Source organism: Cnephaeus nilssonii, assembly GCF_951640355.1.
Source record: "Cnephaeus nilssonii genome assembly, chromosome: 14".
Taxonomy (NCBI): domain Eukaryota; kingdom Metazoa; phylum Chordata; class Mammalia; order Chiroptera; family Vespertilionidae; genus Cnephaeus; species Cnephaeus nilssonii.
In genome coordinates this window covers 76,997,946-77,024,576 of record NC_137085.1, presented here as the reverse complement: position 1 = coordinate 77,024,576, position 26,631 = coordinate 76,997,946, and the positions used below count along the sequence as shown (strand labels likewise).

The following is a 26,631-nucleotide window of genomic DNA, read 5'->3' as shown; positions in this document are numbered from 1 at the left end:
GTGTGAGCAGTGGTCCTTCTGGGTGAGCGTGAGCAGTGGTCCTTCTCGGTGAGCGAGAGCGCGTGGTCCTTCTGGGTGAGAGTGAGCGCGTGGTCCTTCTGGGTGAGCGAGAGCGCGTGGTCCTTCTGGGTGAGCGTGAGCAGTGGTCCTTCTGGGTGAGAGTGAGCGCGTTGTCCTTCTGGGTGAGCGTGAGCAGTGGTCCTTCTGGGTGAGAGTGAGCTCGTGGTCCTTCTGGTGTACGTGAGCGCGTGGTCCTTCTGGGTGAGAGTGAGCAGTGGTCCTTCTGGGTGAGTGTGAGCAGTGGTCCTTCTGGTGTACGTGAGCGCGTGGTCCTTCTGGGTGAGAGTGAGCAGTGGTCCTTCTGGGTGAGTGTGAGCAGTGGTCCTTCTGGGTGAGAGTGAGCTCGTGGTCCTTCTGGTGTACGTGAGCGCGTGGTCCTTCTGGGTGAGAGTGAGCAGTGGTCCTTCTGGGTGAGTGTGAGCAGTGGTCCTTCTGGTGTACGTGAGCGCGTGGTCCTTCTGGGTGAGCGTGAGCAGTGGTCCTTCTGGGTGAGCGTGAGTGCGTGGCCTTTTTGGATGAGCGAGAGCGCGTGGTCCTTTTTTTTCTTTCATTTTTTTTATTAAGGTATTATATGTGTACATATCTTATCATTGCCCCACCCCCACTCCCATACATGCCCTCACCCCTCAGAGTCTTGTGTCCATTGGTCACGCTCATATGCATGCATACAAGTCCTTCAGTTGATCTCCCCCACCTCTCCCTAACCTTCCTGCTATAATTTGACATTCTGTTTGATGCCTTACTGTCTCTGTATCTATCTTTTTGTTCAACAGTTCATAATTTTCTTTATTATCCATAAATGAGTGAGATCATGTGGTATTTTTCTTTCATTGACTGGCTTATTTCACTTAGCATAATGTTCTCCAATTCCATCCAGGTTGCTGCAAATGGTAAGAATTCCTTCTTTTTTATGGCAGCATAGTATTCCATTGTGTAGATGTACCATAGTTTTCTGATCCAGTCATCTGCTGACGGGCACCTAGGCTGTTTCCAAATCTTAGCTATTGTAAATTGTGCTGCTATGAACATAGGGGTGCATATATCCTTTCTTATTGGTGTTTCCAGTTTCTTAGGATATAATCCTAGGAGTGGGATTACTGGATCAAATGGGAGTTCCATTTTCAGTTTTTTGAGGAAACTCCATACTGTTTTCCACAGTGGCTGCACCAGTCTGCATTCCCAACAGCAGTGCACGAGGGTTCCTTTTTCTCTGCATCTTCGCCAACACTTGTCGTTTGTTGATTTGTTGATGATTGCCATTCTGGCCGGTGTGAGATGGTACCACATTGTCGTTTTGATTTGCATCTCTAGGATAATTAGTGACATTGAGCATGTTTTCATGTGTCTCTTGGCCTTCCTTCTGTCTTCTTTTGAAAAGATTCTATTTAGGTCCGTTGCCCATTTTTTTATTGGATCATTTATCTTCCTTTTATTAAGTTGTATAAGCTGTCTGTAGATGTTGGAGAATAAACCTTTATCAGTGATAACATTTGCAAATATGTTCTCCCATATAGTGGGATTTCTTGTTGTTTTATTGATAGTTTCTTTTGCTGTAAAAAAGCTTTTTATTTTGATGTAGTCCCATTTGTTTATTTTCTCTTTAGCTCCCATTGCCCTAGGGGCAGTATCAGTGAAGAAGTTCTTTTGGCATATGTCTGAGATTTTGCTGCCTGTGGATTCCTCTAGTATTTTTATGGTTTCCCGTCTTATGTTTAAGTCCTGTATCCATTTTGAGTTTATTTTTGTGTATGGTGTAAGTTGGTGATCTAGTTTCATTTTTTTGCATGTATCTGTCCAATTTTCCCAACACCATTTATTGAAGAGACTGTCTTGACTCCATTGTATGTTCATGCCTCCTTTGTCAAATATTCATTGAGCATAGTGGTTTGGGTTGATATCTGGATTCTCTATTCTATTCCATTGATCTATATGTCTGTTCTTGTGCCAGTACCATGCTGTTTTGATAACAGTGGCTTTGTAATACAGCTTGAAATCTGATATTGAGATCCCTCCTACTTTATTCTTCTTTCTCAGGATTGCTGTGGCTATTCGGGGTCTTTTTTTATTCCAGATGAATTTTTGGAGAGTTCTTTCTAGGTCTGTGAAATATGCCGTTGGTATTTTAATTGGGAGTGCATTGAATCTATAGATTGCTTTGGGTAGTATGGACATTTTAATGATGTTGATTCTACCAATCCATGAACATGGTATGTTTTTCCATCTGTTTACGTCTTCCTCTATCTCTTTTTTCAGTGTCCTGTAGTTTTCCGCGTATAGGTCTTTTACCTCCTTAGTTAAGTTTATTCCTAGGTATCTTAATTTTTTTGGTGCGATGGTAAGTGGGATTGCTTTTTTAGTCTCTCTTTCTGTAAGTTCAGTATTGGTGTATAGAAAGACCATAGATTTCTTGGCGTTAATTTTGTATCCTGCTACATTGCCGAATTCATTTATTGAGTCTATTAGTTTTTTTGATGGAGTCTTGTGGGTTTTTTATGTACAATATCATGTCATCTGCAAATAAGGACAGCTTTACTTCTGCTTTTCCAATTTGGATGCCTTTTATTTCTTCTTCTTGTCTAATTGCAATGGCTAATACTTCCAGTACTATGTCAAACAGGAGTGGTGAGAGTGGGCATCCCTGTATTGTTCCTGTTCTTAGGGGAAATGGTTTTAGTTTTTGCCCACTGAGTATGATTAAGGTGACAAGATTTTAACATTGGTAAAGCGGAACACCATTGACTGGGGGGCGGGGGGGGGGTGTTCTTTTTTTTTAATGTATTTTATTTATTTTTTACAGAGAGGAAGAGAGAGGGATAGAGAGTTAGAAACATCGATGAGAGAGAAACATCGATCAGATGCCTCTTGCACACCCCCTACTGGGGATGTGCCCGCAACCAAGGTACATGCCCTTGACCAGAATCAAGCCTGGGACCCCTGAGTCCGCAGGCCGATGCTCTATCCACTGAGCCAAACCGGTTTCGGCCCGGGGAGAGGTTCTTGATTAAAAATTTGGTCTATATTGTAATTGCTTTTGGTTTTTTTAATAAAAGGAAATTCACTTCTTAGATCATCGTTGAATTTGCATCCTCTTTTCTTACTCATTATGTTAAAAATCTAAAAAAATAATTTAAAATTATATTATAAATTATTATATACATATTGCTTAAAAACACAGTAAGTAGGTACATAATTACATGAACGTATTTTATTGTTAGTTTATAAATTAAATTAATTTGATTGTTATAACGCAACTATATTTTAAAAATTATTTTAATCCTATATTTCTTTCTAAATAATAACAATACTAACTTGTATTATTTTTCCTCTGAATTTGCCATAACGTAAGTCGTAAGTGTCACTTTCAAGGCTGGCGCTAGACTTTTTGCCGCCACTATAAAATATAAATAATACGAGTACTGTCTGCTAAATTCAAGAAAATTGATGTATTTATGAAATTAATAAATAAATTACTTACCTAAATTATCTGAATAGCTGATTTGTAATTACATCACTTGTTTAACTAGCTCACTAGCATGCAGTACGATGTGTATCGTCTGAGAGACAGTTACAAAATGTTTTCGTCGTTGCCAATTCCAAAAAATGCCATTGTTCATTAAGTCCAAACAATGGTGGTCGAATTCTAACAACTGATCAACAATGCGAACTTTGATAAGCAGTTCTCAATAATCAGTTCTCAACAATTATTGGTTATTATTAAAGCTTAACATTGTAAAATTAACAAAAATAATATAAAACTCATATCCTGGCTAAATAGCCACATGGCCGCCGAAAACCGTATATTCCCTTCCCGTTTTCCCGCCGTTCCCTAGCTTGTCGTGCATTCTTTCCAAAAATCGGGACTTTTTTAAAACGCCACAGGACGCGGGACAAATTGTTAAAAATCGGGACTGTCCCGCCAAAAGCGGGATGTCTGGTCACCTTAAGTATGATGTTTCCTGTGGGTTTATCATATATAGCTTTTATTATGTTGAGGTATGATCCTTCTATTCCCACCTTGTTGAGAGTTTTTATCAAGAAAGGGTGTTGGATTTTTGTCAAATGCTTTTTCTGCATCAATTGATATGACTATGTGATTTTTATCTCTGTTTGTTTATGTGATGTATCACGTTTATTGATTTGCGGATATTGTACCATCCTTGCATTCCTGGTATAAATCCTACTTGGTCATGGTGTATGATCTTTCTGATGTACTCCTGGATCCGGTTTGCTAGAATTTTTTTGAGGATTTTGGCATCTATGTTCATGAGGGATATTGGCCTGTAATTCTCTTTCATTGTGCTGGCTTTATCTGGTTTGGTATTAGGGTGATACTGGCTTCATAGAAGGAGCTTGGAAGTGTTCCTTCCTCTTGAATTTTTTGGAATAGTCTGAGGAGGATAGGTTTTAGTTCTTCCTTGAATGTTTGGTAAAACTCTCCTGTGAAGCCATCTGTCCCCGGGCTTTTGTTTGCCGGAAGCTTTTTGATGACTGCTTCAATTTCTTCCAGAGTTACTGGCCTATTTAGCTGTTTAGATTCTTCCTGATTGAGTTTTGGAAAGTTATATTTTTCTAGGAATATGTCCATTTCCTCCAGGTTGTCCAGTTTGTTGAAATAGAGTTGTTCGTAGTATTTTGAAACAATCCTTTGTATTTCGGCGGGGTCTGTTGTTATTTCACCTCTTTCATTTCTGATTTTGTTTATTTGGGTCCTCTCTCTTTGCTTCTTGATGAGCCTGGCTAGAGGTTCATCAATCTTGTTTATGCTTTCAAAGAACCAGCTCTTGGTTTTGTTGATCTTTTGTATTGTTTCTTTCGTCTCTATGTTGTTTATCTTCACTTTGATCTTTATTATTTCCTTCCTTCTGCTTATACGGGGCTTTTCTTGTTGCTCTCTTTCTAACTCTGAGTTGTAGGATTAGGTAATTTATTACCATTGTTTCTTGTTTTTTTTTGCAGTAGGCTTGTAGAACTATGAACTTCCCTCTCAAGACTGCTTTCACTGTGTCCCATAGATTTGGATTGTTGTGTTTTCATTGTCATTTGTTGCCATGATGTTTTTTATTTCTTCCTTGATCTCTCTGATAACCCAGTCATTGTTAATAGCATGCTGTTTAGTCTCCATGTGTTTGATTTCTTTGGATTGTTTTTATTGTAGTTGATTTCCAGTTTTATGACACTGTGATCTGAGAAGATGCTTGATATGATTTCTATCTTCTTTAATTTGGAGAGACTTTGCCTATGTCCCAACATATGGTCTATCTTTGAAAATGACCCATGTGCACTTGAGAAGAATGTATATTCTGTGGCTTTGGGGTGAAATGTTCTGAAGATGTCAATTAATTCCATCTGGTCTAGTGAGTCATTTAGGATTGATGTTTCTTTGCTGATTTTTTGTTTAGAGGATTTGTCCAATTGTGATCGTGGGGTATTAAAGTCTCCTACTATGCTTGTATTGCTGTTAATCTCTCCCTTGATATCCTCCAGGACTTTTTTTTATATATTTGGGTGCTCCTGTATTGGGTGTGTATATGTTTACCAGAGTTATTTCTTTTTGTTGGATTGCTCCCTTTAGTATTATGAAGCGGCCTTCCTTATCTCTTGTTATGTCCTTCACTTTGAGTTCTAATTTGTCAGATATAAGTATTGCTACCCCAGCTTTTTTTTCATTTCCATTCGCCTGGAAAACCTTTTTCCATCCCTTCACCCTCAGTCTGTGTGCGTCTTTTTTTCTGAGGTGGGTTTCTTGTAGACAGCAGATGTATGGGTCTTGTTTTTTTATCCAATCTGTTACCCTATGTCTTTTGATTTGGGCATTTAATCCATTTACATTTAAAGTTATTATTGATAGGTACTTATTTGTCGCTATTTTTATTCTATACCCCTGTGTTCCTTCTTCGTTTCCTATTTCTTTTCTTTTTTTTACAGCAGACCCTTTAGCATTTCTTGCATTGCTGGTTTGGTGGTAATAAATTCCCTTAGTCCTTTTTTGTCTGTGAAGCTCCTGATTTCACCCTCAATTTTGATTGATAGCCTTGCTGGGTACAGTATTCTTGGATTGAGACCCTTCCTTTGCATGACTTTGTATATTTCATTCCATTCCCTTCTGGCCTGATGTGTTTCTGTTGAGAAATCAGTTGCTAGTCTGATGGGGGTTCCTTTGTAGGTAACTTTCTGTCTCTCTCTGGCCACTTTTAAGATTCCTACTTTGTCGTTGGTGTTTGCCAATTTAATTATAATGTGCCTAGGCTTCGGTCTTTTGGGGTTCAATTTGCTTGGGACTCTGTGAGCTTCTTGGATTTGTGTGGGATTTTTCTTCCCTGTATCAGGGAAGTTTTCTGTCATTATTTCTTCAAACAGGTTTTCTATTCCTTGCTCAGTTTCCTTTCCTTCTGGAACCCCTATTATGCGGATGTTGTTTTGTTTTGTGTTGTCCCGAAGTTCCCTTAGGCTCTCCTCATGCTTTCTAATTTTTGTTTCTAGAAGCTGTTGTAATTGGGTATTTTTTTCCATCTTGTCTTCTAGCTCACTGATGCGGTCCTCTGCTTCTTCTAGTCTACTCTTGATGCTTTCTATTGAGTTCTTTACAGCAGCTATGTCATTTTTCATTTCTTCTTGGTTCTTCTTCATTTCCTCTTGGTTCTTACTCATATTGTCGAATTTGTCTTCCATTCTTTTCAGCCATCTTATGACCATTTCTCTGAATTCTTTCTCTGATAGGTTGCTGGCCTCTAAATCGTTTACTTCCTTTTCTGGTGATGCCTGCTTTTCTTTCATATGCGGGCTGTTTCTTTGTCTCCCCATGATCTCTCTTCTCCGGATGTCTGGTTATGTAGTTCTCTCTCTCCTTTCTGTGGTGGAGTGAAGAGCTCCTTTGAGTCTAAGCGTTCGAGCCACCTGGGACCGGTGTTCTGGGGCTCACAGCTGTTCGGCGGTCGCCACAGTTGTTGATTTTCAGGCCTCCGACAAGATCCACTTTCCCTTGCAAGATGGCGAGGTTTTCCATCCGAGCCCATAGCTCCGGGAAGGGACCCAGCCGCAGCTGCAGTGGGGACTGCCCGGTCAGGGGAACCCCGTCCAGCAGTCCCCCACCTTCTCCTGGAGTTCAGCTGTCCCTTAGCTTGAGAACAAACACTCCCAGTATGACCTTCAGCTGTTCTTTCTTTCTGCTGCGGGGAAAGGCTCAGAACACATCTGTCTATTCTGCCGCCATTTTCTCCTCTCCCATGGTCCTTCTGGGTGAGTGCGTGGTCCTTCTGGATGAGCGAGAGCAGTGGTCCTTCTGGTGTGCATGAGCAGTGGTCCTTCTGGGTGAGCGTGAGCAGTGGTCCTTCTGGGTGAGCGTGAGCAGTGGTCCTTCTGGGTGAGCGTGAGCAGTGCTCCTTCTGGGTGAGCGTGAGCAGTGGTCCTTCTGGGTGAGCGTGAGCAGTGGTCCTTCTGGGTGAGCGTGAGCAGTGGTCCTTCTGGGTGAGCGTGAGCAGTGGTCCTTCTGGGTGAGCGTGAACAGTGGTCCTTCTGGGTGAACGAGAGCGCGTGGTCCTTCTGGGTGAGCGTGAGCAGTGGTCCTTCTGGGTGAGCGTGAGCAGTGGTCCTTCTGGGTGAGCGTGAACAGTGGTCCTTCTGGGTGAACGAGAGCGCGTGGTCCTTCTGGGTGAGCGTGAGCAGTGGTCCTTCTGGGTGAGCGTGAGCAGTGGTCCTTCTGGGTGAACGAGAGCGCGTGGTCCTTCTGGGTGAGCGTGAGCAGTGGTCCTTCTGGGTGAGCGTGAGCAAGTGGTCCTTCTGGGTGAGTGTGAGCAGTGGTCCTTCTGGGTGAGCGTGAGCAGTGGTCCTTCTGGGTGAGCATGAGCGCATGGTCCTTCTGGGTGAGCGTGAGCAGTGGTCCTTCTGGGTGAGCGTGAGCAGTGGTCCTTCTGGGTGAGCGTGAGCAGTGGTCTTTTGGGTGAGTGTGAGCAAGTGGTCCTTCTGGGTGAGCGTGAGCAGTGGTCCTTCTGGGTGAGCGTGAGCAGTGGTCCTTCTGGGTGAGCATGAGCGCATGGTCCTTCTGGGTGAGCGTGAGCAGTGGTCCTTCTGGGTGAGCGTGAGCAGTGGTCCTTCTGGGTGAGCGTGAGCAGTGCTCCTTCTGGGTGAACGAGAGCGCGTGGTCCTTCTGGGTGAGCGTGAGCAGTGGTCCTTCTGGGTGAGCGTGAGCAGTGCTCCTTCTGGGTGAGTGTGAGCAGTGGTCCTTCTGGGTGCGCGTGAGCAGTGGTCTTTCTGGGTGCGCATGAGCAGTGGTCCTTCTGGGTGAGCGTGAGCAGTGCTCCTTCTGGGTGAGCGTGAGCAGTGGTCCTTCTGGGTGAGCGTGAGCAGTGGTCCTTCTGGGTGAGCGTGAGCAGTGCTCCTTCTGGGTGAGCGTGAGCAGTGGTCCTTCTGGGTGAGCATGAGCAGTGGTCCTTCTGGGTGAGCGTGAGCAGTGCTCCTTCTGGGTGAGCGTGAGCAGTGGTCCTTCTGGGTGAGCGTGAGCAGTGGTCCTTCTGGGTGAGCGTGAGCAGTGGTCCTTCTGGGTGAGCGTGAGCAGTGGTCCTTCTGGGTGAGCGAGAGCGCGTGGTCCTTCTGGGTGAGCGTGAGCAGTGGTCCTTCTGGGTGAGCGTGACCGCATGGTCCTTCTGGGTGAGCGTGAGCAGTGGTCCTTCTGGGTGAGCGTGAGCAGTGGTCCTTCTGGGTGAACGAGAGCGCGTGGTCCTTCTGGGTGAGCGTGAGCAGTGGTCCTTCTGGGTGAGCGTGAGCAAGTGGTCCTTCTGGGTGAGTGTGAGCAGTGGTCCTTCTGGGTGAGCGTGAGCAGTGGTCCTTCTGGGTGAGCGTGAGCAGTGGTCCTTCTGGGTGAGCATGAGCGCATGGTCCTTCTGGGTGAGCGTGAGCAGTGGTCCTTCTGGGTGAGCGTGAGCAGTGGTCTTTTGGGTGAGCGTGAGCAGTGGTCCTTCTGGGTGAGTGTGAGCAGTGGTCCTTCTGGGTGAGCGTGAGCAGTGGTCCTTCTGGGTGAGCGTGAGCGCGTGGTCCTTCTGGGTGAGCGTGAGCAGTGGTCTTTCTGGGTGAGCGTGAGCAGTGGTCCTTCTGGGTGAGTGTGAGCAGTGGTCCTCCTGGGTGAGCGTGAGCAGTGGTCCTTCTGGGTGAGTGTGAGCAGTGGTCCTTCTGGGTGAGTTTGAGTGCGTGGTTCCTTGCAGTTCCTTAAAGTCTGGGCTGCGAAGCCTGACATCTCCATCATCTTCGGGTGGATTTCTCTTGGCCACGGGTTATATTGTGCTGGTTTTCCATGTGTCTGGTAATTTCTTATCGTAGACAGGACATGGTGGTTTATACTCTAGATTTTACCTTCCTCTGAGGAGTGTTTTGCTATAGCAGCCTATTAGATCATTGTCAGGTCACCGGCAGCTTATGGAGTGTAGCTTCAGACTTTGTTACAGTGATTTATTCCAGTTTATTCTCTGCTTTTGCTGTGCCTCCTCTCCCCCACCCATACCCCACACTCCAACTAATCTGAAATATGGCTTCCTCTCCTTCACTCATTTACCTTCGACGTAACCTTTCATAAGAACAACAATTATGGAATGGTTTTACCACTTTTAACAAAACAAATGAGGGGGAATGTTAACTTCCTACACAATATGTAACTGCATCTGAATTTTGACACTGATTACTTTTCAACCTCAAAGGAAGCTTACTTTCCTTTAGGGTCATTCATTATTTATATCCATGAATTTCCTAAGCTTTTCTGGAAACTAACTTTTATGTTTAACACTAGAGGCCCGGTGCACGAAATTCGTGCGCGGGGGGTGTGTGTCCTTCAGCCCAGCCTGCACCCTCTCCAATCTAGGACTCCTTGAGGGATGTCTGACCGCCCGTTTAGGGACATCCCTCTCACAATCCAGGACTGCTGGCTCCCTACTGCCTTCCCCTGCTGGCCTGGTTCCCCCAACTGCCCTCCCCTGCCGACCTGGTCCCCCCCAACTGCCCTCCCCTGCTGGCCCGATCACCCCCAACTGCCCTCCCTGCTTGCCTGATCGCCCACAACTGCCCTCCCCTGCAGGCCTGGTCCCCCCCAACTCCCCTCCTCTGCAGGCCTAGGTCCCCCCCAACTGCCCTCCCTTGCTGGCCTGGTCACCCCTAACTTCCCTTAATTTCCCACAACTGCCCTCCCCTGTAGGCCATCTTGTGGTGGCCATCTTGTGTCTACAAGGGGCAGCCATCTTTGAGCACATGGGGTGGCCATCTTGTGTCATGGTGTGATGGTCAATTTGCATATTACTCTTTTATTAGATAGGATGTACAAGCTGGGGAGACGGTTGGCCGTCGGCCCACCATGTCCTCGGTCCCTCCTGAAGGACATCCTGTCACAACGCGATGGCCTTTCCTCCGTCCAGGACCCTCCTGCTCTCCTGTGGCGGGGTCCTGCACCGCGTGGTGGCTGTCCTGCCCTCCCTGGCTGTGAACTGACGTGTGCGCTTCTTTCTCACCTGCCATTAGACCTGGGTCAGTGCCTTGGGCATGTGGATTTCCAGAACGGGCCTCGTAGCTGGGTGTTCTGGAGTGGGTGAGCGTGTCCCCTGTGGCTGACGGGTTGGTCGATGGCGCTCTGCCCAGATCTTTCCTGTGGCCCCCGAGGGCCTGGTCTCACAGATGTTCTTCAGCTCTGTCACTTCCCAGAGTTCCCAAATGCGCCAGGTAAAGAGAAAGCATAATTCCGTTTGAAAATGTCAAGTAATTCCCACTTGTTTTCTTAAAATTTCATAACCTGAAGGATCTCATTTTCCAACTACTTCTTCAGATTTGGACATTTTCTAAAATTCAGATTGGAAGCCCACTTGAATGAGTAAGCTGTGGGTGAGCCTTGGGCCCCTTTCCAGCCTGTCTGCCCTGCCCCCACTTTGCTCTTCCCATCCTGGGGGCACCTCAGCCGCAGCCAGGGAGGAGCCCACCCAGGGAGGGGCCCACCCAGGGAGGAGCCCACCCAGGGAGGGACCCACCCAGGGATGAGTCCACCCAGGGAGGAGCCCACCCAGGGAGGGGCCCACAGTGAGGGAATAGGTTTCCATTCCTTGACTCTTGAAGCAGAGAGAAGTCACTCTTCCTGGGACGCCCCAGGGGGCTGCCTGGATGGACTCGTACCCTAGGTGTAGGCGACGGACCTCTTCAGGATTTTCCCCGTAGAGCAGGCATGTGCCCTGCACCCAACCTGCACGCCGATGCCTCGCGCACCGCCGGCATTGTGGACTGCACCTGTGTGGGTGTCTGGCCGTGGCGGCTCTGGGTGTGTATTGTTAGCACATGTGCTTGCCTATTTGAGCTATAGTTAAGGAATCCTTGACCCACAGCAGGGATGGCCGTGAACTGGAGGGAGGGCTTCCGCCTCTTGACGCCAGAATCTCCTGCCTCGGTTATTTTTGGCTCCAGATAGTTTCTCTGGAATCTTTTCTTCGGGGACAGAGAAGGCAGCAGAAGGGGAGTCACTGGAGGCAGAGCCGGGAAAGGTGCCCAGGCTCTCCTGTCTCCGCCGCCACGCGCACCACATCTCACACTGAGCCATCAGGCGAGGTGCACACAGATCTCACACTGAGCCATCAGGCGAGGCGCACACAGCACGGCTCCCACTGGGGTCGCTGACATCCGTGAGGGGTGCAATGGCAGGTGTTGCACATGATGTTTCAGATGATGAGCAAGTGGCAGCTTTGCTTGAAAACAAGCAACTGGGTGACCGGCCTGAGCCCTGTGCGAAGCTTGCCCTCGAGCCCCAGCCCCGCTCCTTCCCTCGCAGCGACAGCCGCCTGTGTCTGCTGTGGCTGGTCACTGGCTCCTGGGGCATCCAAGGACGACTTTCAATGGCGTCGGGGCCTTAGTGCGACCTCGTCAGCGGGGGCAGACCTGCACAGCCGTTCTACAGAGAACAACTTAAGACTAACAGGGTCTGGGAAGGCCCGACGGCGGGGGTGGGGTGGGGTGGGGGCCTTGGGAGTCTCCCTTTCTGTCCCCCATATTTCCACACGTGGTCTGCTGGCTACACAGCAGGGACAAGGTGGTGCGTCACCTCCTGGAGACAACGCTGTGAGAGCCAAACTTCTGGGAATCCCCCATGGCTCCTCCATTTCCGCGTTCTCTCCTGCACTCAGGGGCAGAGGGCTCCCCACGAGCATCGTCCTCACCGACGCCGTGCGGGCAGGCAGCCGTGTCCAGGGAGGGGCGGGCGGACGCTCTCTGATGGAACATGTTCCAGTTGAACTGTCTCTGTATTGGGCCATGGACATGGACATGGACCCATCAGAATCCATTTCACTCAGTCCTCCCTGCCCCCCTTAGAGGTGCTGGGTTTTAATCAACTTAATAGACTTTATTTTTTGGAGAAGTTTTAGGTTTGCAGAAAAGGTGAACATAAAGTACAGAGTGTTCTCATGTGGCCCCTCATCTGCACACCCGGTTTCCCCGTTAGTACATCCTGCCTTAGCGTCCCCGTCGCTGAGCGGCTGATGCAGCGTACTGACTGCAGTCTGGCACTCACTGTCCCCGTCGCTGAGCGGCTGATGCAGCGTACTGACTGCAGTCTGGCACACTCAGTGTCCCCGTCGGTGAGCGGCTGATGCAGTGGTACTGACTGCAGTCTGGCACACTCACTGTCCCCGTCGCTGAGCGGCTGATGCAGCATACTGACTGCAGTCTGGCACACTCAGTGTCCCTGTCGCTGAGCGGCTGATGCAGCGTACTGACTACAGTCTGGCACACTCAGTGTCCCTGTCGCTGAGCGGCTGATGCAGCGTACTGACTACAGTCTGGCACACTCAGTGTCCCCGTCGCTGAGCGGCTGATGCAGGGTACTGACTGCAGTCTGGCACACTCAGTGTGCCCGTCGCTGAGCGGCTGATGCAGCGGTACTGACTACAGTCTGGCACACTCAGTGTCCCCGTCGCTGAGCGGCTGATGCAGGGTACTGACTGCAGTCTGGCACACTCACTGTGCCCGTCGCTGAGCGGCTGATGCAGCGGTACTGACTGCAGTCTGGCACACTCAGTGTGCCCGTCGCTGAGCGGCTGATGCAGCGTACTGACTGCAGTCTGGCACACTCAGTGTCCCCGTCGCTGAGCGGCTGATGCAGCGGTACTGACTGCAGTCTGGCACACTCAGTGTGCCCGTCGCTGAGCGGCTGATGCAGCGGTACTGACTGCAGTCTGGCACACTCAGTGTGCCCGTCGCTGAGCGGCTGATGCAGCGGTACTGACTGCAGTCTGGCACACTCAGTGTGCCCGTCGCTGAGCGGCTGATGCAGCGGTACTGACTGCAGTCTGGCACACTCAGTGTCCCCGTCGCTGAGCGGCTGATGCAGTCTGGCACACTCAGTGTGCCCGTCGCTGAGCGGCTGATGCAGTCTGGCACACTCAGTGTGCCCGTCGCTGAGCGGCTGATGCAGCGGTACTGACTGCAGTCTGGCACACTCAGTGTCCCCGTCGCTGAGCGGCTGATGCAGTCTGGCACACTCAGTGTGCCCGTCGCTGAGCGGCTGATGCAGCGGTACTGACTGCAGTCTGGCACACTCAGTGTCCCCGTCGCTGAGCGGCTGATGCAGTCTGGCACACTCAGTGTGCCCGTCGCTGAGCGGCTGATGCAGTCTGGCACACTCAGTGTGCCCGTCGCTGAGCGGCTGATGCAGCGTACTGACTGCAGTCTGGCACACTCAGTGTCCCCGTCGCTGAGCGGCTGATGCAGTGGTACTGCAGTCTGGTACACTCAGTGTCCCCGTCGCTGAGCGGCTGATGCAGCGTACTGACTGCAGTCTGGCACACTCAGTGTGCCCGTCGCTGAGCGGCTGATGCAGCGGTACTGACTGCAGTCTGGCACATTCAGTGTCCCCGTCGCTGAGCGGCTGATGCAGTCTGGCACACTCAGTGTGCCCGTCGCTGAGCGGCTGATGCAGTCTGGCACACTCAGTGTGCCCGTCGCTGAGCGGCTGATGCAGCGGTACTGACTGCAGTCTGGCACACTCAGTGTCCCCGTCGCTGAGCGGCTGATGCAGTCTGGCACACTCAGTGTGCCCGTCGCTGAGCGGCTGATGCAGTGGTACTGCAGTCTGGTACACTCAGTGTCCCCGTCGCTGAGCGGCTGAGGCAGGGTACTGACTGCAGTCTGGCACACTCACTGTCCCCGTCGCTGAGCGGCTGATGCAGTCTGGCACACTCAGTGTGCCCGTCGCTGAGCGGCTGATGCAGTCTGGCACACTCAGTGTGCCCGTCGCTGAGCGGCTGAGGCAGTCTGGCACACTCACTGATGGGCACAGTGCGTGCTGTAGACTGGCTTTCTGTGCAGTGTGGTTTGCCCAGCGCTACAGCGTCACACACACGCGCGGCATGTCTCATTCCCTGCGCTCTGCCTGTGCGGCCCTGGCATCCGCTGGTCGTTTCCTGTCTCCGTGTTCCGCCTTTTTCAGAATGTTCTGAGGTTGGAAGCACACAGCAGGCACCTTTCAGAGCGGCTGCGTTCACTGCAATGCGCGTTACGGTCCGCAGTCATTGCTGTTGTCGCTGAGTGATCTCCCCTGTCTGGACGGGCCTGCTGAGGGCATCGCGGATGCGCCCACGTTTTAGCGATTCTGGGTGCAGCTGCCGTAAACCTCGGTGCGGGTTTGTGGGGACATGAGCTCTCCATTCACTTGGATAATTACAAGGAGGAAGATGGCTCGATCCTAAGATGCCAGGTTTAAAAGGGAAAATTCTCCGGGCACTGGGCAGCCTCCGGCGCGCTTACCAGCTGCGTGTTTCCCCAGAGACGACGACCACGAGGACGGGTTCTGCCAGCCGTACCGGGGCATCGCCTGCGCACGCTTCATCGGGAACCGGACCATCTACGTGGACTCCCTGCAGATGCAGGGGGAGATCGAGAACCGGATCACAGGTAGGAGCCGCGGTGCCTGTCCCTGCCCGACGGCGGGCGTCCGGTGGGCTCCATGGCTCCTGCAACAGAGAGGGCCCTTTAGAAGCGATTGCAGCGGCCGCCATGGTTTGCCCGGAAATGCTCCTCCCTGTGTGCGTGTGAACTAGCGAGTGTGGGCGCGGGAGAGTGGATTTCCTACACCCGCTGGGCTGGCGTGTGGTGGGGAGCCCTGCGGTGCGGGCCTCACTGCCTGGGCTCCGTCCCTGGCCGCCCTCGGGGGTGGGGGTGGGGGGGGCACGCCGGCGCTGGCTGGCCTCGCCTCACCTCTCGGGACTGCCCCCTTGGAGCTGGGCTGGGTGAAAAGGTGCAGGGGCCTGATTTCAGCTGTTGGGGGAGAGGTTGCAGGCCACGGACTGTGCCTGGGGACAGTGCATTGAGCTCAACCCAAGTCCCCTCACCTCCCGGGGGCACTTGGAAGCGCGAGAGCGGGAGCGGGTCATTGCGACGAGGCTGCCCACGCTCCGTCTCAGGGGTCACTGTCTGCTGGGTGGTGAGCCCTCAGCACACCGGCTTTCACGTGTTGACACGGGTCTTCTTGGGGGAAACCCCTGGAGAAGTGAGAAAATGCATTAAACTCTGCGGAGCTCCTTCCCTGCAGAGCGCGCGCCTCCAGACGTGGGGGAAGCAGGCGAGTCTCTGGGGAAGTTAACTGGCTGCTCTCCATGGTAGTTTCTGACCTCCGCTGCCCCGCAGCCTCCCCACCGCCTCTGTGCTGGGCCGGGAGCGGCGGGGCAGCCTGCCCACAGGGGGGCAGAAACCCACGCAGGTGTCACTGAAATGCCTTCCACACGTAGGTCAACTCTGGCCTTGCCTTTCACCCTCAGTCTGTAGGGTCTAAGGTCATGGTCACAGAGGGTCTGCCCGGCCCATTGTCCCAGAGCCCCCCGAGGACAGGGCCAGGGTGGGGCCTGCAGTCCCTTGGTCCAGTGGTGAGAATGGTTTGAAAACCTTACTGTCACTCATTGGAAACGTTTTTATGCCATTTAAAGCAGCACTCCTCAACCTTTGGACACAACACACAGTGAAAGGTGCACTTTGCATCTTGACTTAGCGTGCGCACACACGTGTTTCAGAGTTGAATGTGTTGCAGGAGACAGCCGTCGCCCTGTAAAAGCAGTGCACTTAGAATTCTCCCTTCAGCTTTGTTTCATTAAAAGTTGGGCCCCTGCCGGTGTGCTCAGCGGTGAAGCATCGACCCAGGCACCAAGAGGTCACCCCTTCGACTCCCCGTCAGGCACATGCCCAGCTTACAGGCTCGGTCCCCAATAGGGAGCATGCAGGAGGCAGCCAATCAGTGTTTCTTTCTCATCAATGTTTTTCTCTCCCTCCCTCTCCCTTCTTTTCTATCTAAAAGTCAATAAAACATTAAAAAAAAAGAAAAAGTTGGTCACACCCTTAACATGAACCAAGCACTCTAACACCCTCTGGTCTAACTATCTTCTAAAATGCTAGCCTCAGACTCCAGAATTAACTTTACAGCCCACCAGTCGGCAAACACTGATTCAAGGCCCAAGGTTGCCCCTCGGTTATTTCTTCAGGAATCGTTTAAAGAATTAAGCAACACGGCTATCTAATCAGACTGACTGACAGCAGCTGTTAGGTAAAAGTTTAGAACGCGGGTTCTCTAGATGGATGGGTGGGTTTATCAAAGGATAAAGTGAGGGTGCTCTAGACTGCCTGGCTCCGGGGCACTCGGCGTGGTGCTCCGTCTGGAGAGCGCTCACACTCATCCAGGCCCGGGACTCGGGGGTCCCCACAAACGGGCTCCCAGGAGCCTTCCGAGTGCCGTGCAGGGCGTGGGTGGGAGTAGCCCGGACAGGAGCTGTCCGGCTCCCAGCACCTAGAAGCACCCCTTCAGAAAGAAGCCCTCACCGGAGATGTCTGGGCGGGGGGACAGATCCTACAAGGGTCAGCCATGACAGCCTACCCGCCGACCACCCCAATGTAACGCCGGTTTGCTCTCTCGGCAGCCGCCCTCCAGGCAGCCACCGCTCCACGGGATGGGGCTGAGCTGCACACCTGGTTCTTGGCCTCTCTGTTCCTCAGCTGTACCAGCAGCCAGAGTGGCCAGGAGGACGGAGGACGGCGCAGAGGGCTGGCGGGAGCAGTGCCCGGCGTGGCCACGCTGTTGCCTCCGCCTGGGCTGTCCTTCACCTGCTATTCTATGGGCTCCCTGTGGGCTTTCGTTCCCCGTGGGTCTCCAAGCCCACTGGGCAAATACAGACACGGGTCCAGGCAGGGGCTGCGTGAGGGGCTTTCCCACCGTAACCAACCGGCAGGGCCCAGCCGCCTGCCCTGGAGCCTGCCTGGTGCCTGCCCCCTCCGGCGGCACTGGGGCCAGCAGCGCCGCCTGCTGGACAAACGGGGCAGTACAAGTGGTGGAGCTGGGCATCCCCGGGACTGAATTCCAACCTCCCCGCCGTGTGTAGGGAGGGGGCTCTCTCTCTTGCTGTCCAAGGTCAGATCCTTAGCAGCAGGTTCTTCGCAGGTCAAGGTGGGTGGACCTTCTGGCTGGTGCCTTCCTTAGGGCCCCGAATGTGGCAGCACCCCCTCCAGCCCCTCGTTCCTCCACGCCAGGCGTCAAGTTCTTCCTCTGGACTGCTTCGGCCCCGTCACTCCATCCTGGCACGTCTTGCCCCTAAAAAGCAAACCTACAGACCCCCTCCGAGGGCTGCTTCTCTGCTCCTTCTCACAGACCTCGCCCTGTGCACGCCCGCCCTCTGCCACGCCTCCCCTCGCTGCCAGCACCCGCCCCCCGCACCCCTCCTCCGCAGCTCCCGCCCACAATGCGCGTTGCCCAGGGCAGCTGTCCGTGCACACTCGCTCCGCTCCGTCCCCACGGAGGCCTCCCCGGCTGCTGTGACCTTGCCCTTGGGCGGGGATGCAGAGTGAGGCCGGGCCCTTGTGCCCCCTCCGCAGCCTCTCCTAGTAGAAGCCGCCCCCCCCGCCCCCCCGGCCTCACGGAGCCCCTGGGTCCGCAGTGGGCGCTTCCTGTCGCGAAGAAGCACCAGCTGGACGGGGTCCCGGGCCTAGTTCCCCTTCTCTTTTGTTCTGCCTTTGCTGGAACCTTCTGTCTGGTTCAAATCAGGCGGCTCGTGTTCCCCGGGCTCGGCCCCTGTCCCGTGAGAGCCTTGGGGAGTGAAGCTGGGGCGGGCGCTGGCGGGCAGGGTGGAGGGGCACCGGCAGGCAGGGCAGGGCCCACCGCTGACCGTCTCCTGCTTCCGCAGCCGCCTTCACCATGATCGGCACCTCCACGCACCTGTCGGACCAGTGCTCCCAGTTCGCCATCCCGTCCTTCTGCCACTTCGTGTTCCCGCTGTGCGACGCGCGGTCACGGGCCCCCAAGCCGCGCGAGCTGTGCCGCGACGAGTGCGAGGTGCTGGAGAGCGAGCTGTGCCGCCAGGAGTACACCATCGCGCGCTCCAACCCGCTCATCCTCATGCGGCTGCAGCTGCCCAAGTGCGAGGCGCTGCCCCTGCCCGACAGCCCCGCCGCCGCCGACTGCATGCGCATCGGCATCCCGGCCGAGCGGCTGGGCCGCTGTGAGTCCCGCGCCCGGGCCCCTCCGTCCAGTAGGGCCTGCGGGAGGGCTCCAGAGCAGGGACCGGTCAGCTCCAGGCCACCGCGCCGGCCCTGCCTGTCCTTGGGGCGCCCGTAAGTCACCGCCTCTCTGAGCCTCGGCGTTCCCTGCAGCGGAGTCATCTGCCTGCCCGCCGGGCTCAGGGAAGAGGCTGGTTCCTTCCTTAGGCCAGGGGTTCCCCGAGTGGGCGGGGCTCCTCCAGACACGGGAGCCTGCTCGCAGGCCTGCTGCGCTCCCCAATCCTGGGCTTACTCGGTGTGACGTCAGACAAGTTGCGTAAACATCCTTTCCACCTGTTACATGCGAATAGTAACTACTAACCCCAGGCCTTGCTCGGAAGGGGGTGGGGGCTGGAGGGGCCTGAGGGGGCTCCCCCACCCCCCAGGTGGAGCTGAGCCTGTGCTCCCCGGTGAGGGGTCTGGGGGTGGCCAGCCTGGCAGCCCCTCCCCCGCACAGTGTGGCTTTGCTTCCAGAGCCGGTGAACACGAGGCCGGCCGAGCTCATGCTGGAGTGGGGGTGCGGGGTGTGGGTCCCAAAGGTGGTTCCAGGGCCATGGAATCACTTCCGACAGCTTTTCTTCTCCATGTGTCCGGGGTGTACCCCAGTTTAATTGCTGAGTTTGGGGCTTCGTTGAGTTACTGTTTTCATGCACAAGCCTCTGGTCCTTGGGGACTCCAGTTAGAGTGCCTGCGGGCAGGCTGGCTCGTCCTGAAGCGCTGAGGTGCTCTCACCGAGCGGGGCTGCTGCTCTCCATCGGCTCCTAACCTCTCTCCCCTCTCAGACCATCAGTGCTACAACGGCTCGGGCACCGACTACCGAGGGACGGCGAGCACCACCAAGTCGGGGCACCAGTGCCAGCCGTGGGCTCTGCAGCACCCCCACAGCCACCACCTGAGCAGTGCAGACTTCCCGGAGCTCGGCGGGGGGCACGCCTACTGCCGGAACCCCGGAGGGCAGATGGAGGGCCCCTGGTGCTTCACGAAGAACAAGAACGTGCCCATGGAGCTATGTGACGTGCCCCCGTGCAGTAGGTTCTCTCTGTTGCGTGCGCTTGGTTTGCCCTGGCCCAGGGGCTGGTGCTGTCCCGCCCCCCCAAGGCCACGATCGCTTGTTCTATGTAAAACTGTTGCTGGTTATAAAAGTAATAGCTGGTCATTATAGCACGTTTTAAATCATAGAAACGTCTGAAGAGTCATGTGCAAGTCACCCCTACTTTCCTCACTGTTTGCATTTGGGTCCTGTCAGCCCTTTTCCTGTGCATGGTCCTGGGACATTCAGTTTGCATCTTGCTTCTCCAGTAACATTATTATGTGGCATTTCCTAGTGTTAGCTGGGGCACAGGGAGGCAGCTCCTCGCCAGGGTCTGACCAAGGCCTGCCTGGCCTGCCCGGCTCCCACGCAGCTCAGCTTTCCCGCGCAGCTCAGCAGAATGAGAGAAAATTAGAACTTACATCTCTTACCCACTGCCCCTGCAATTCCTCTGTTAGGTTATGAAAAGGAGAAGACCTTGGCGTTAATGGTTCAAACTTTGCAAACATTATCATCCTGTATCCAACATTTACTTCCCACCAGCTCCACTCGGCTGGATCCCTGAGATTGGGCTGCTCCTGAGGTTTCCATTTTGGAGCCTGGAGTAGAGTGTTGGAGGAAAATTACCAGGAGAAGATGGATCGAGAGGTAACGGGTGAAGCACACCCAGGCGCCCCAGCTGCCCGGGGCCTCTGCTGGCAGCGGTGAGGCTGGCCTCCACCTGCAGCGATGGCGGGGCCTGCCTCCACCCCGCACACTGTGCTGCGGGCCCAGACCCGGCACTCCCCCCGCTCAGCCGCTCAGCACACCAGCAGCATGTTCACTGCGGAGTAAATGTCAGGAGTGGAGATGTCAGTTAGATTTCTGCACAGCTAGGCTGTGGAGTGCTACAGGGTCTGAGAGTGCCCTGCAGGGTGTGCATGATCTGTTCAGGAGCAGGAGCAAGCTGCAGGCCATTAGCTGTGTTCTGTCCCCCCTCTTACCTCCTTTCTCTTCCCTTTCTGTTTACAGAAAAACAAAAAGAAAGAAAGCTGTGTGTGCGCGTGTGTGTGTGCGTGTGTGTGCGCACATGCACATAAGCCCTATATTTCGGGGTGAAGTTTGGGGAAGATGCACATCAAACTTGTAGCAGTGATTTCGCATGAATTACAGATACATTAAAATATAAAACGTTTTTATAATGAGCAGTTATTACTTTTGTAGTTAAAACAAAATCAAAACATAAAGGAAAAGTATGTTCTTTGGCTCAGCAATTGCAGGGATCTTATATTGCAGAAATATTTGCAGTTAGAGGGCAGAAATGCAAGGATATTTGTTACAGAATCACTTGTGACGGCTGAATAAGAAGCGGACGAGTTGTTTGTGGTGACACACCGGCCACCAGGGAGTGGCCGGAGCTGTCTGTCCTGAGAGCAGCGCCGGGGTCCATTTTTCTGCCACAAAACCAGAAGCGGGATGTGGACGATGTGACTCTATGAACTCAAACTTCTATTTATGAAACGGATGCTTCTGTGTATACAAATAGTTGATATTGTTATTCCATGTTCAACTTAAAGTCTGCATAGGAAGTCGGGGGGACAGCAACCTCCTGGCCGTGGCACAGCCTTTGGTGACATGGGTTGTTAGGAATAGTACAGCTGTTAACACGCATGGGTTCGTTTGTGATTTTGTTTGTTTATTTTTGTTAATCCTCTCCCGAGGATATTTCCCCCATTGATCTTTAAAGAGAGTAGATGGGCGGGGCGGGGGGGGGGTGGGAATGGTTGCCTCCAGCACACACCCTGACTGGGACCAGGATCGAGCCTGCATCTGAGGTACGTGCCCCTGACCGGAATCGAACTTGAGATCCCTGTCTGCGGGCACATTAACCACTGAGCCAAATCGGCTGTGTGTGATTTTAAATATTTTATTTTTTTATTGATTTTTTACAGAGAGGAAGAGAGAGGGATAGAGAGTTAGAAACATCGATGAGAGAGAAACACCGATCAGCTGCCTCCTGCACACCCCCCACTGGGGATGTGCCCGCAACCAAGGTACATGCCCTTGACCGGAATCGAACCTGGGACCCTTGAGTCCGCAGGCCGACGCTCTATCCACTGAGCCAAACCGGTTTTGGCTGGCTGTGTGTGATTTTAAAAAGATAACAATAAAATAAATGTCATACTCGTGTTTGGGCGGGCTCACACCTCCGAACGTGGCCTGAGGCTGTGGATTCTCCCCGGGCCTGGGAGTGAAAATTGAGTCTGCACTGCCCGCGGCTTCTCGACCACCTGCCCCCGGAGGCCCGGAGAGTCCTGTGTGGCCTCTTTTCATTCCAGGAGGCCAGGCTGGGTCTGGGACAGGTTGTGTGACTGTAGTGGTGATAGAGGGATTAGCTCCTCCAGAGACTGTTGGCCAGAAACCACTCGTCACCTTCCAGGTGGAGAGCTCATTGTCCACTAGTCACAGGGCACATCCATGTGCTTACTCTGGGGCCGCTGCTCCTGGCCCTGCGGGGAGGCTGCGCTGCTCCCCTCCTGGCCCTGCAGGGTGGCGCTTCCGGATTCTGCGCCCCTGCTGCCCGGGTCCCCGGTCGGTGGGTGCCACTTACTAGTAAATGCTCATCTAGTCATTGTCCTAAGAGAACATGCTGATATTAAAAATGTGGCCATCCTAATGTATGGGATGGAGAACAGGTCATTTCTAATCCCAGTCCTGAGCTTCCTTCACTGAGGACCGGGTTTCCTGAAGATGAACCCGGGGCGTCTCCAGGGGGCTGCACAGGAAAAGCGGCGCAGGAGCTCGGAGCCACCTGTGGGTGCCCCATTCCCATTGCTCCCGGGGTGCTCAGGGCGGGTCGCCGATCCCCGCAGGCGTGCCGTGTGCATCGCCCGTGCTTTTCAGGTTGGGTTGCAATTTTGTCCTTCGGGCAGCTGACCCGATACCCCCGTGTGCTTAAATGTTGTCGGAGGTGGGAGGGGCTGTTAAAGGCGATGTTTTCTGAAGCTCACGGATGCCTTGCCGCCCGCAGGCCCCCAGGATGGCAGCAGGATGGGCATCCTGTACATCCTGGTGCCCAGCATCGCCATCCCCCTGGTGGTCGCCTGCCTCTTCTTCCTGGTCTGCATGTGCCGCAACAAGCAGAAGGCGTCGGCCGCCTCGCCCCCGCGCCGGCAGCTGATGGCGTCGCCCAGCCAGGACGTGGAGCTGCCCCTCATGGGCCCGCACAAGCAGGTCTCCCGCCCCTCCGCCTGCCGCCGGCCTTCCTACCGTGCTCCACGCTCACCTCTCACCTCCTCACCTGCCTTTCGTTCTGCTGTTTCTCTCTGAGACCCTGTTTCTCTCTGAGACCCTGTTTCTCTCTGAGACCCTGTTTCTCTCTGAGACCCGTCAGCACCTGGGCCCGGAGAACGCGCGGTGGGCGTGGAACTGGCGGCCGGCAGCGGCTGCGGAGCCACCCAGCTGTGCCCACCGGCACCAGGAGGCTCGCAGGGCCCCACCCCCTGAGGTCAACATGGCAGTTTTCAGGGCCTGGGGCTGTTGCCTGCTCAGTTTGGGGGGTGGCTGGTTTGCTTGGTTGTGATTTTCAGGGGAGGACGGAGCAAACAGTTTGGTAGAGGAAGTGGGTACAGCGCCCACCCCAGGGGGTCAGGATGGTGAGGACCAAAACGCAGAGCCAGGCCGTCCCTGCTGCTCGGCCGCTCTGCCTGGGGGGCCGTCGCCGTGCTGAGAGCCACGGACTCAGAAGGGGGGGGGGGGCTCCTTCAGCTGTTTCCAGGGGCCACGTAGTGTTCAGGGTGGGGTGGGTGGCTGCACCGCAAGGGGGACACGGAGCCCCCTGGGGCCAGGGAAGCTCCCAGAGGATGGGGCCAGACACAGAAGGGGTGAGAACCGTAGAAGCCGAGAGGTGCCAGGCTCGCATCGATTTCACTCACGTGCTTCTGTCAGAAATGACCTAATTGAGAATGTGATTGAGAGGAAGCCCCAGCAGAGCAGCTGGTCCGGCTCGGAAAGGGTGGAGGTCACGGCGCCCACCTGGGGCTGGAGAGAGCCAGGGTCTCCCCGTGCTGAGTGAGCAGCGTGGCCTGGACTCCTCGGAGCACGGAGCACGCGTGGGGAGAGGGAAGGCCCTGGTGCCACAGCCGGGACAGGGCGCGGGTGAGGGCGCTGGTGCTTCGCTTGGTTAGAGTGGAGCGAACAGGTGTGCACACACCCGCTGCCTGGGGTCGCGGCTGTTCCTGGGGCATCATTTGCAGCCTGATTAGGATCCGTGGGCGGTTTCAGGCAGCTTGTGCCAGAGGGCGTGCTTAAGAGCAGAGAGCAGTGGGGGCAGGGAGCCAGGAGCAGGCAGGCCAGCAGGTGCCCCCCCCCCACCCCCCCTAGAACTCCCCTCCTCCCTCGGGTTGCAGTGGCAGGAACGCCTCACGGGGCTCTCTTCCCGCAGGCCAAGCTCAAGGAGATCAGCCTGTCCTCCGTGAGGTTCATGGAGGAGCTCGGGGAGGACCGCTTCGGGAAGGCCTACCGCGGCCGCCTGCTGGGCCCTGCACCCGGGGAGCCCGCCCAGGCCGTGGCCATCAAAACGCTGAAGGACAAGGCGGAGGGGCCGCTGCGGGAGGAGTTCCGGCACGAGGCCTTGCTGCGGGCGCGCCTGCAGCACCCCAACCTCGTCTGCCTGCTGGGCGTGGTGACCCAGGGCCAGCCGCTCAGCATGGTCTTCAGCTACTGCCCGCAGGGCGACCTCCACGAGTTCCTGGTCATGCGCTCGCCGCACTCCGACGTGGGCAGCACAGACGACGACCGCACGGTGAAGTCGGCCCTGGAGCCGCCTGACTTCGTGCACGTGGTGGCGCAGATCGCCGCCGGCATGGAGTACCTGTCCAGCCACCACGTGGTGCACAAGGACCTGGCCACCCGCAACGTGCTCGTGGACGACAAGCTGAGCGTGAAGATCTCGGACCTGGGGCTGTTCCGCGAGGTGTACTCGGCCGACTACTACCAGCTGCTGGGCAGCGCGCTGCTGCCGGTGCGCTGGATGTCGCCCGAGGCCATCCTGTACGGCAAGTTCTCCGTGGACTCGGACATCTGGGCCTACGGTGTGGTCCTGTGGGAGGTGTTCAGCTACGGCCTGCAGCCCTACTGCGGGCACTCCAACCAGGACGTGGTGGAGCTGGTGCGCGGCCGGCAGCTGCTGCCCTGCCCCGACGACTGCCCGGCCTGGGTCTACGCCCTGATGGTGGAGTGCTGGAGCGAGTTCCCGGGCCGGCGGCCGCGCTTCAAGGACATCCACAGCCGGCTCCGCGCCTGGGGCGGCCTGTCTGCCTACACCAGCTCCGCGCAGACCTCGGGCGCCAGCAACGCCACGCAGACCAGCTCGCTGAGCACCAGCCCCGTCAGCGTGAGCAACGCCCGCTACGGGGTCCCCAAGCCCAAGGCCCCGCCCTTCCCGCAGCCGCAATTCATCCCCGTGAAGGGCCCGATCCGGCCCCTGGGGCCCCCTCCACAGCTCTACATCCCCGTCAATGGCTACCAGCCCGTGCCGGCCTACGGGGCCTACCTGCCCAACTTCTACCCCGTCCAGATCCCCCTGCAGATGGCCCCGCAGCAGGTGCCTGCCCAAATGGTGCCCAAGCCCGGCTCGCACCACAGCGGCAGCGGCTCCACCAGCACCGGGTATGTGACCACCGCGCCTTCCAACACGTCGGTGTCGGTGGCCGAGCGGGCGGCGCTGCTGGCGGAGGGCGCGGAGGACGCGCGGGATGGCCCTGAGGACGGCGCCCAGAGCCCCGTGCCCGAGGCCGCGGAGGAGGAGGACGGCTCCGTCCCGGAGACCGAGCTGCTGGGGGACAGTGACCCTCTGCAGGTGGAGGAGGCCGAGGCCCAGCTGGAAGCCTGAGGGTCGGGACTGCGGGGCGCTCGCTCGCTCGCTCGTGGGGGACTTCAGCCCCCCGAGAAGCGAGCCCCAGCGCCCTGCCCGGCTGGTTGGCGCCCCAGCAGGTGAATCACTCCGCTGCGCGGAGGCCAGCCTTCGCTCTGAGCCAGCGGCGCCTGGTGAACGTGACACAGGTCGTCTGCATTCCCCCGCGGAGGGGTCGTGGGCACGGCCTGTGCTTTGCAGGTGACGGGTGGCGTCTTCCACCTTGGTGCATGTGGATCCAATGTTGCGAAACTTCCGGACAGCAGGCCTGGCCAGGCAGCCGGCTGGTGGCGATGGAGGAGCTGCTTTCTCGCCGCTGCCCGCCAGTTTCAGCCCCTTCAGCCCCTCGCTTAGCGGGAACAGGGCGCCGCCACCCGCCAGGCCTGGTGAGCAAGGCTTCTGGAACCTGAGTCCCATTTTTAAACACAATGTGCCTTAAAACACCAATGCGATGTTGTATTTTGTGAAGTGGTTTTAGTCGCCTTGTGTGTGTGTTGGCCCACTCGCCTGGCTTCCAGGGGAAGTGGTGCTGGGTCCGGAGGAAGCGATGTTGTGAGAGCACGGTGCTGTTTGTCTTCTCGGAATCCTGTACAGACCTTAAATGTAATTTATGTGGGTTTTGCAGGCCATTTTCATCGAAGTATTTTGACGTTAAAATGACTTAGTAATTTAACTGTTTACTTACCCACCTGGGATGCCACCTGATTGTATTTGGCTGCTGTTTGTAGCGATGTGAGAGGTCCGTTCATTTCAGAGCTCCTGTGAGAAGTGCAGGCCCCGCGGACTGGCACAGCCGGTGGAGCCAGGCCTGCAGGCGCCGCGGACGGGCACAGCCGGTGGAGCCAGGCCCGCAGGCCCCGCGGACGGGCACAGCCGGTGGAGCCAGGCCTGCAGGCGCCGCGGACGGGCACAGCCGGTGGAGCCAGGCCCGCAGGCCCCGCGGACGGGCACAGCCGGTGGAGCCAGGCCCGCAGGCGCCGCGGACTGGCACAGCGCCGCCTGTGACTCCACACCGGGTGTAGCCAGTAAAGGACAGCCACGCTTGCGGCTCTGCAGGCTGTGAGGATGTCAGGCATCTGGTAGTGCCGGGAGGGGGGTGCCCACTGGTGGCCACGTGGGCTGAGCCCTT

At 55.0% G+C, this 26,631-nt stretch overlaps 1 protein-coding gene across 1 annotated transcript in view; it reads left to right on the top strand.

Moving 5' to 3' along the window:
* The window catches only part of ROR2 (receptor tyrosine kinase like orphan receptor 2), a 200,724-nt gene extending 175,106 nt beyond the window's left edge, over positions 1-25,618 (top strand). The window contains exons 5-9 of the mRNA XM_079789753.1: positions 14,834-14,961; positions 18,228-18,542; positions 19,362-19,607; positions 22,620-22,822; positions 24,033-25,618. Of these exons, the coding sequence (XP_079645879.1) occupies positions 14,834-14,961; positions 18,228-18,542; positions 19,362-19,607; positions 22,620-22,822; positions 24,033-25,481 (2,341 nt within the window). The 3' untranslated portion in view covers positions 25,482-25,618. The remainder of the gene's footprint in view (positions 1-14,833; positions 14,962-18,227; positions 18,543-19,361; positions 19,608-22,619; positions 22,823-24,032) is intronic.
* The last annotated feature ends 1,013 nt before the right edge of the window (positions 25,619-26,631 follow it).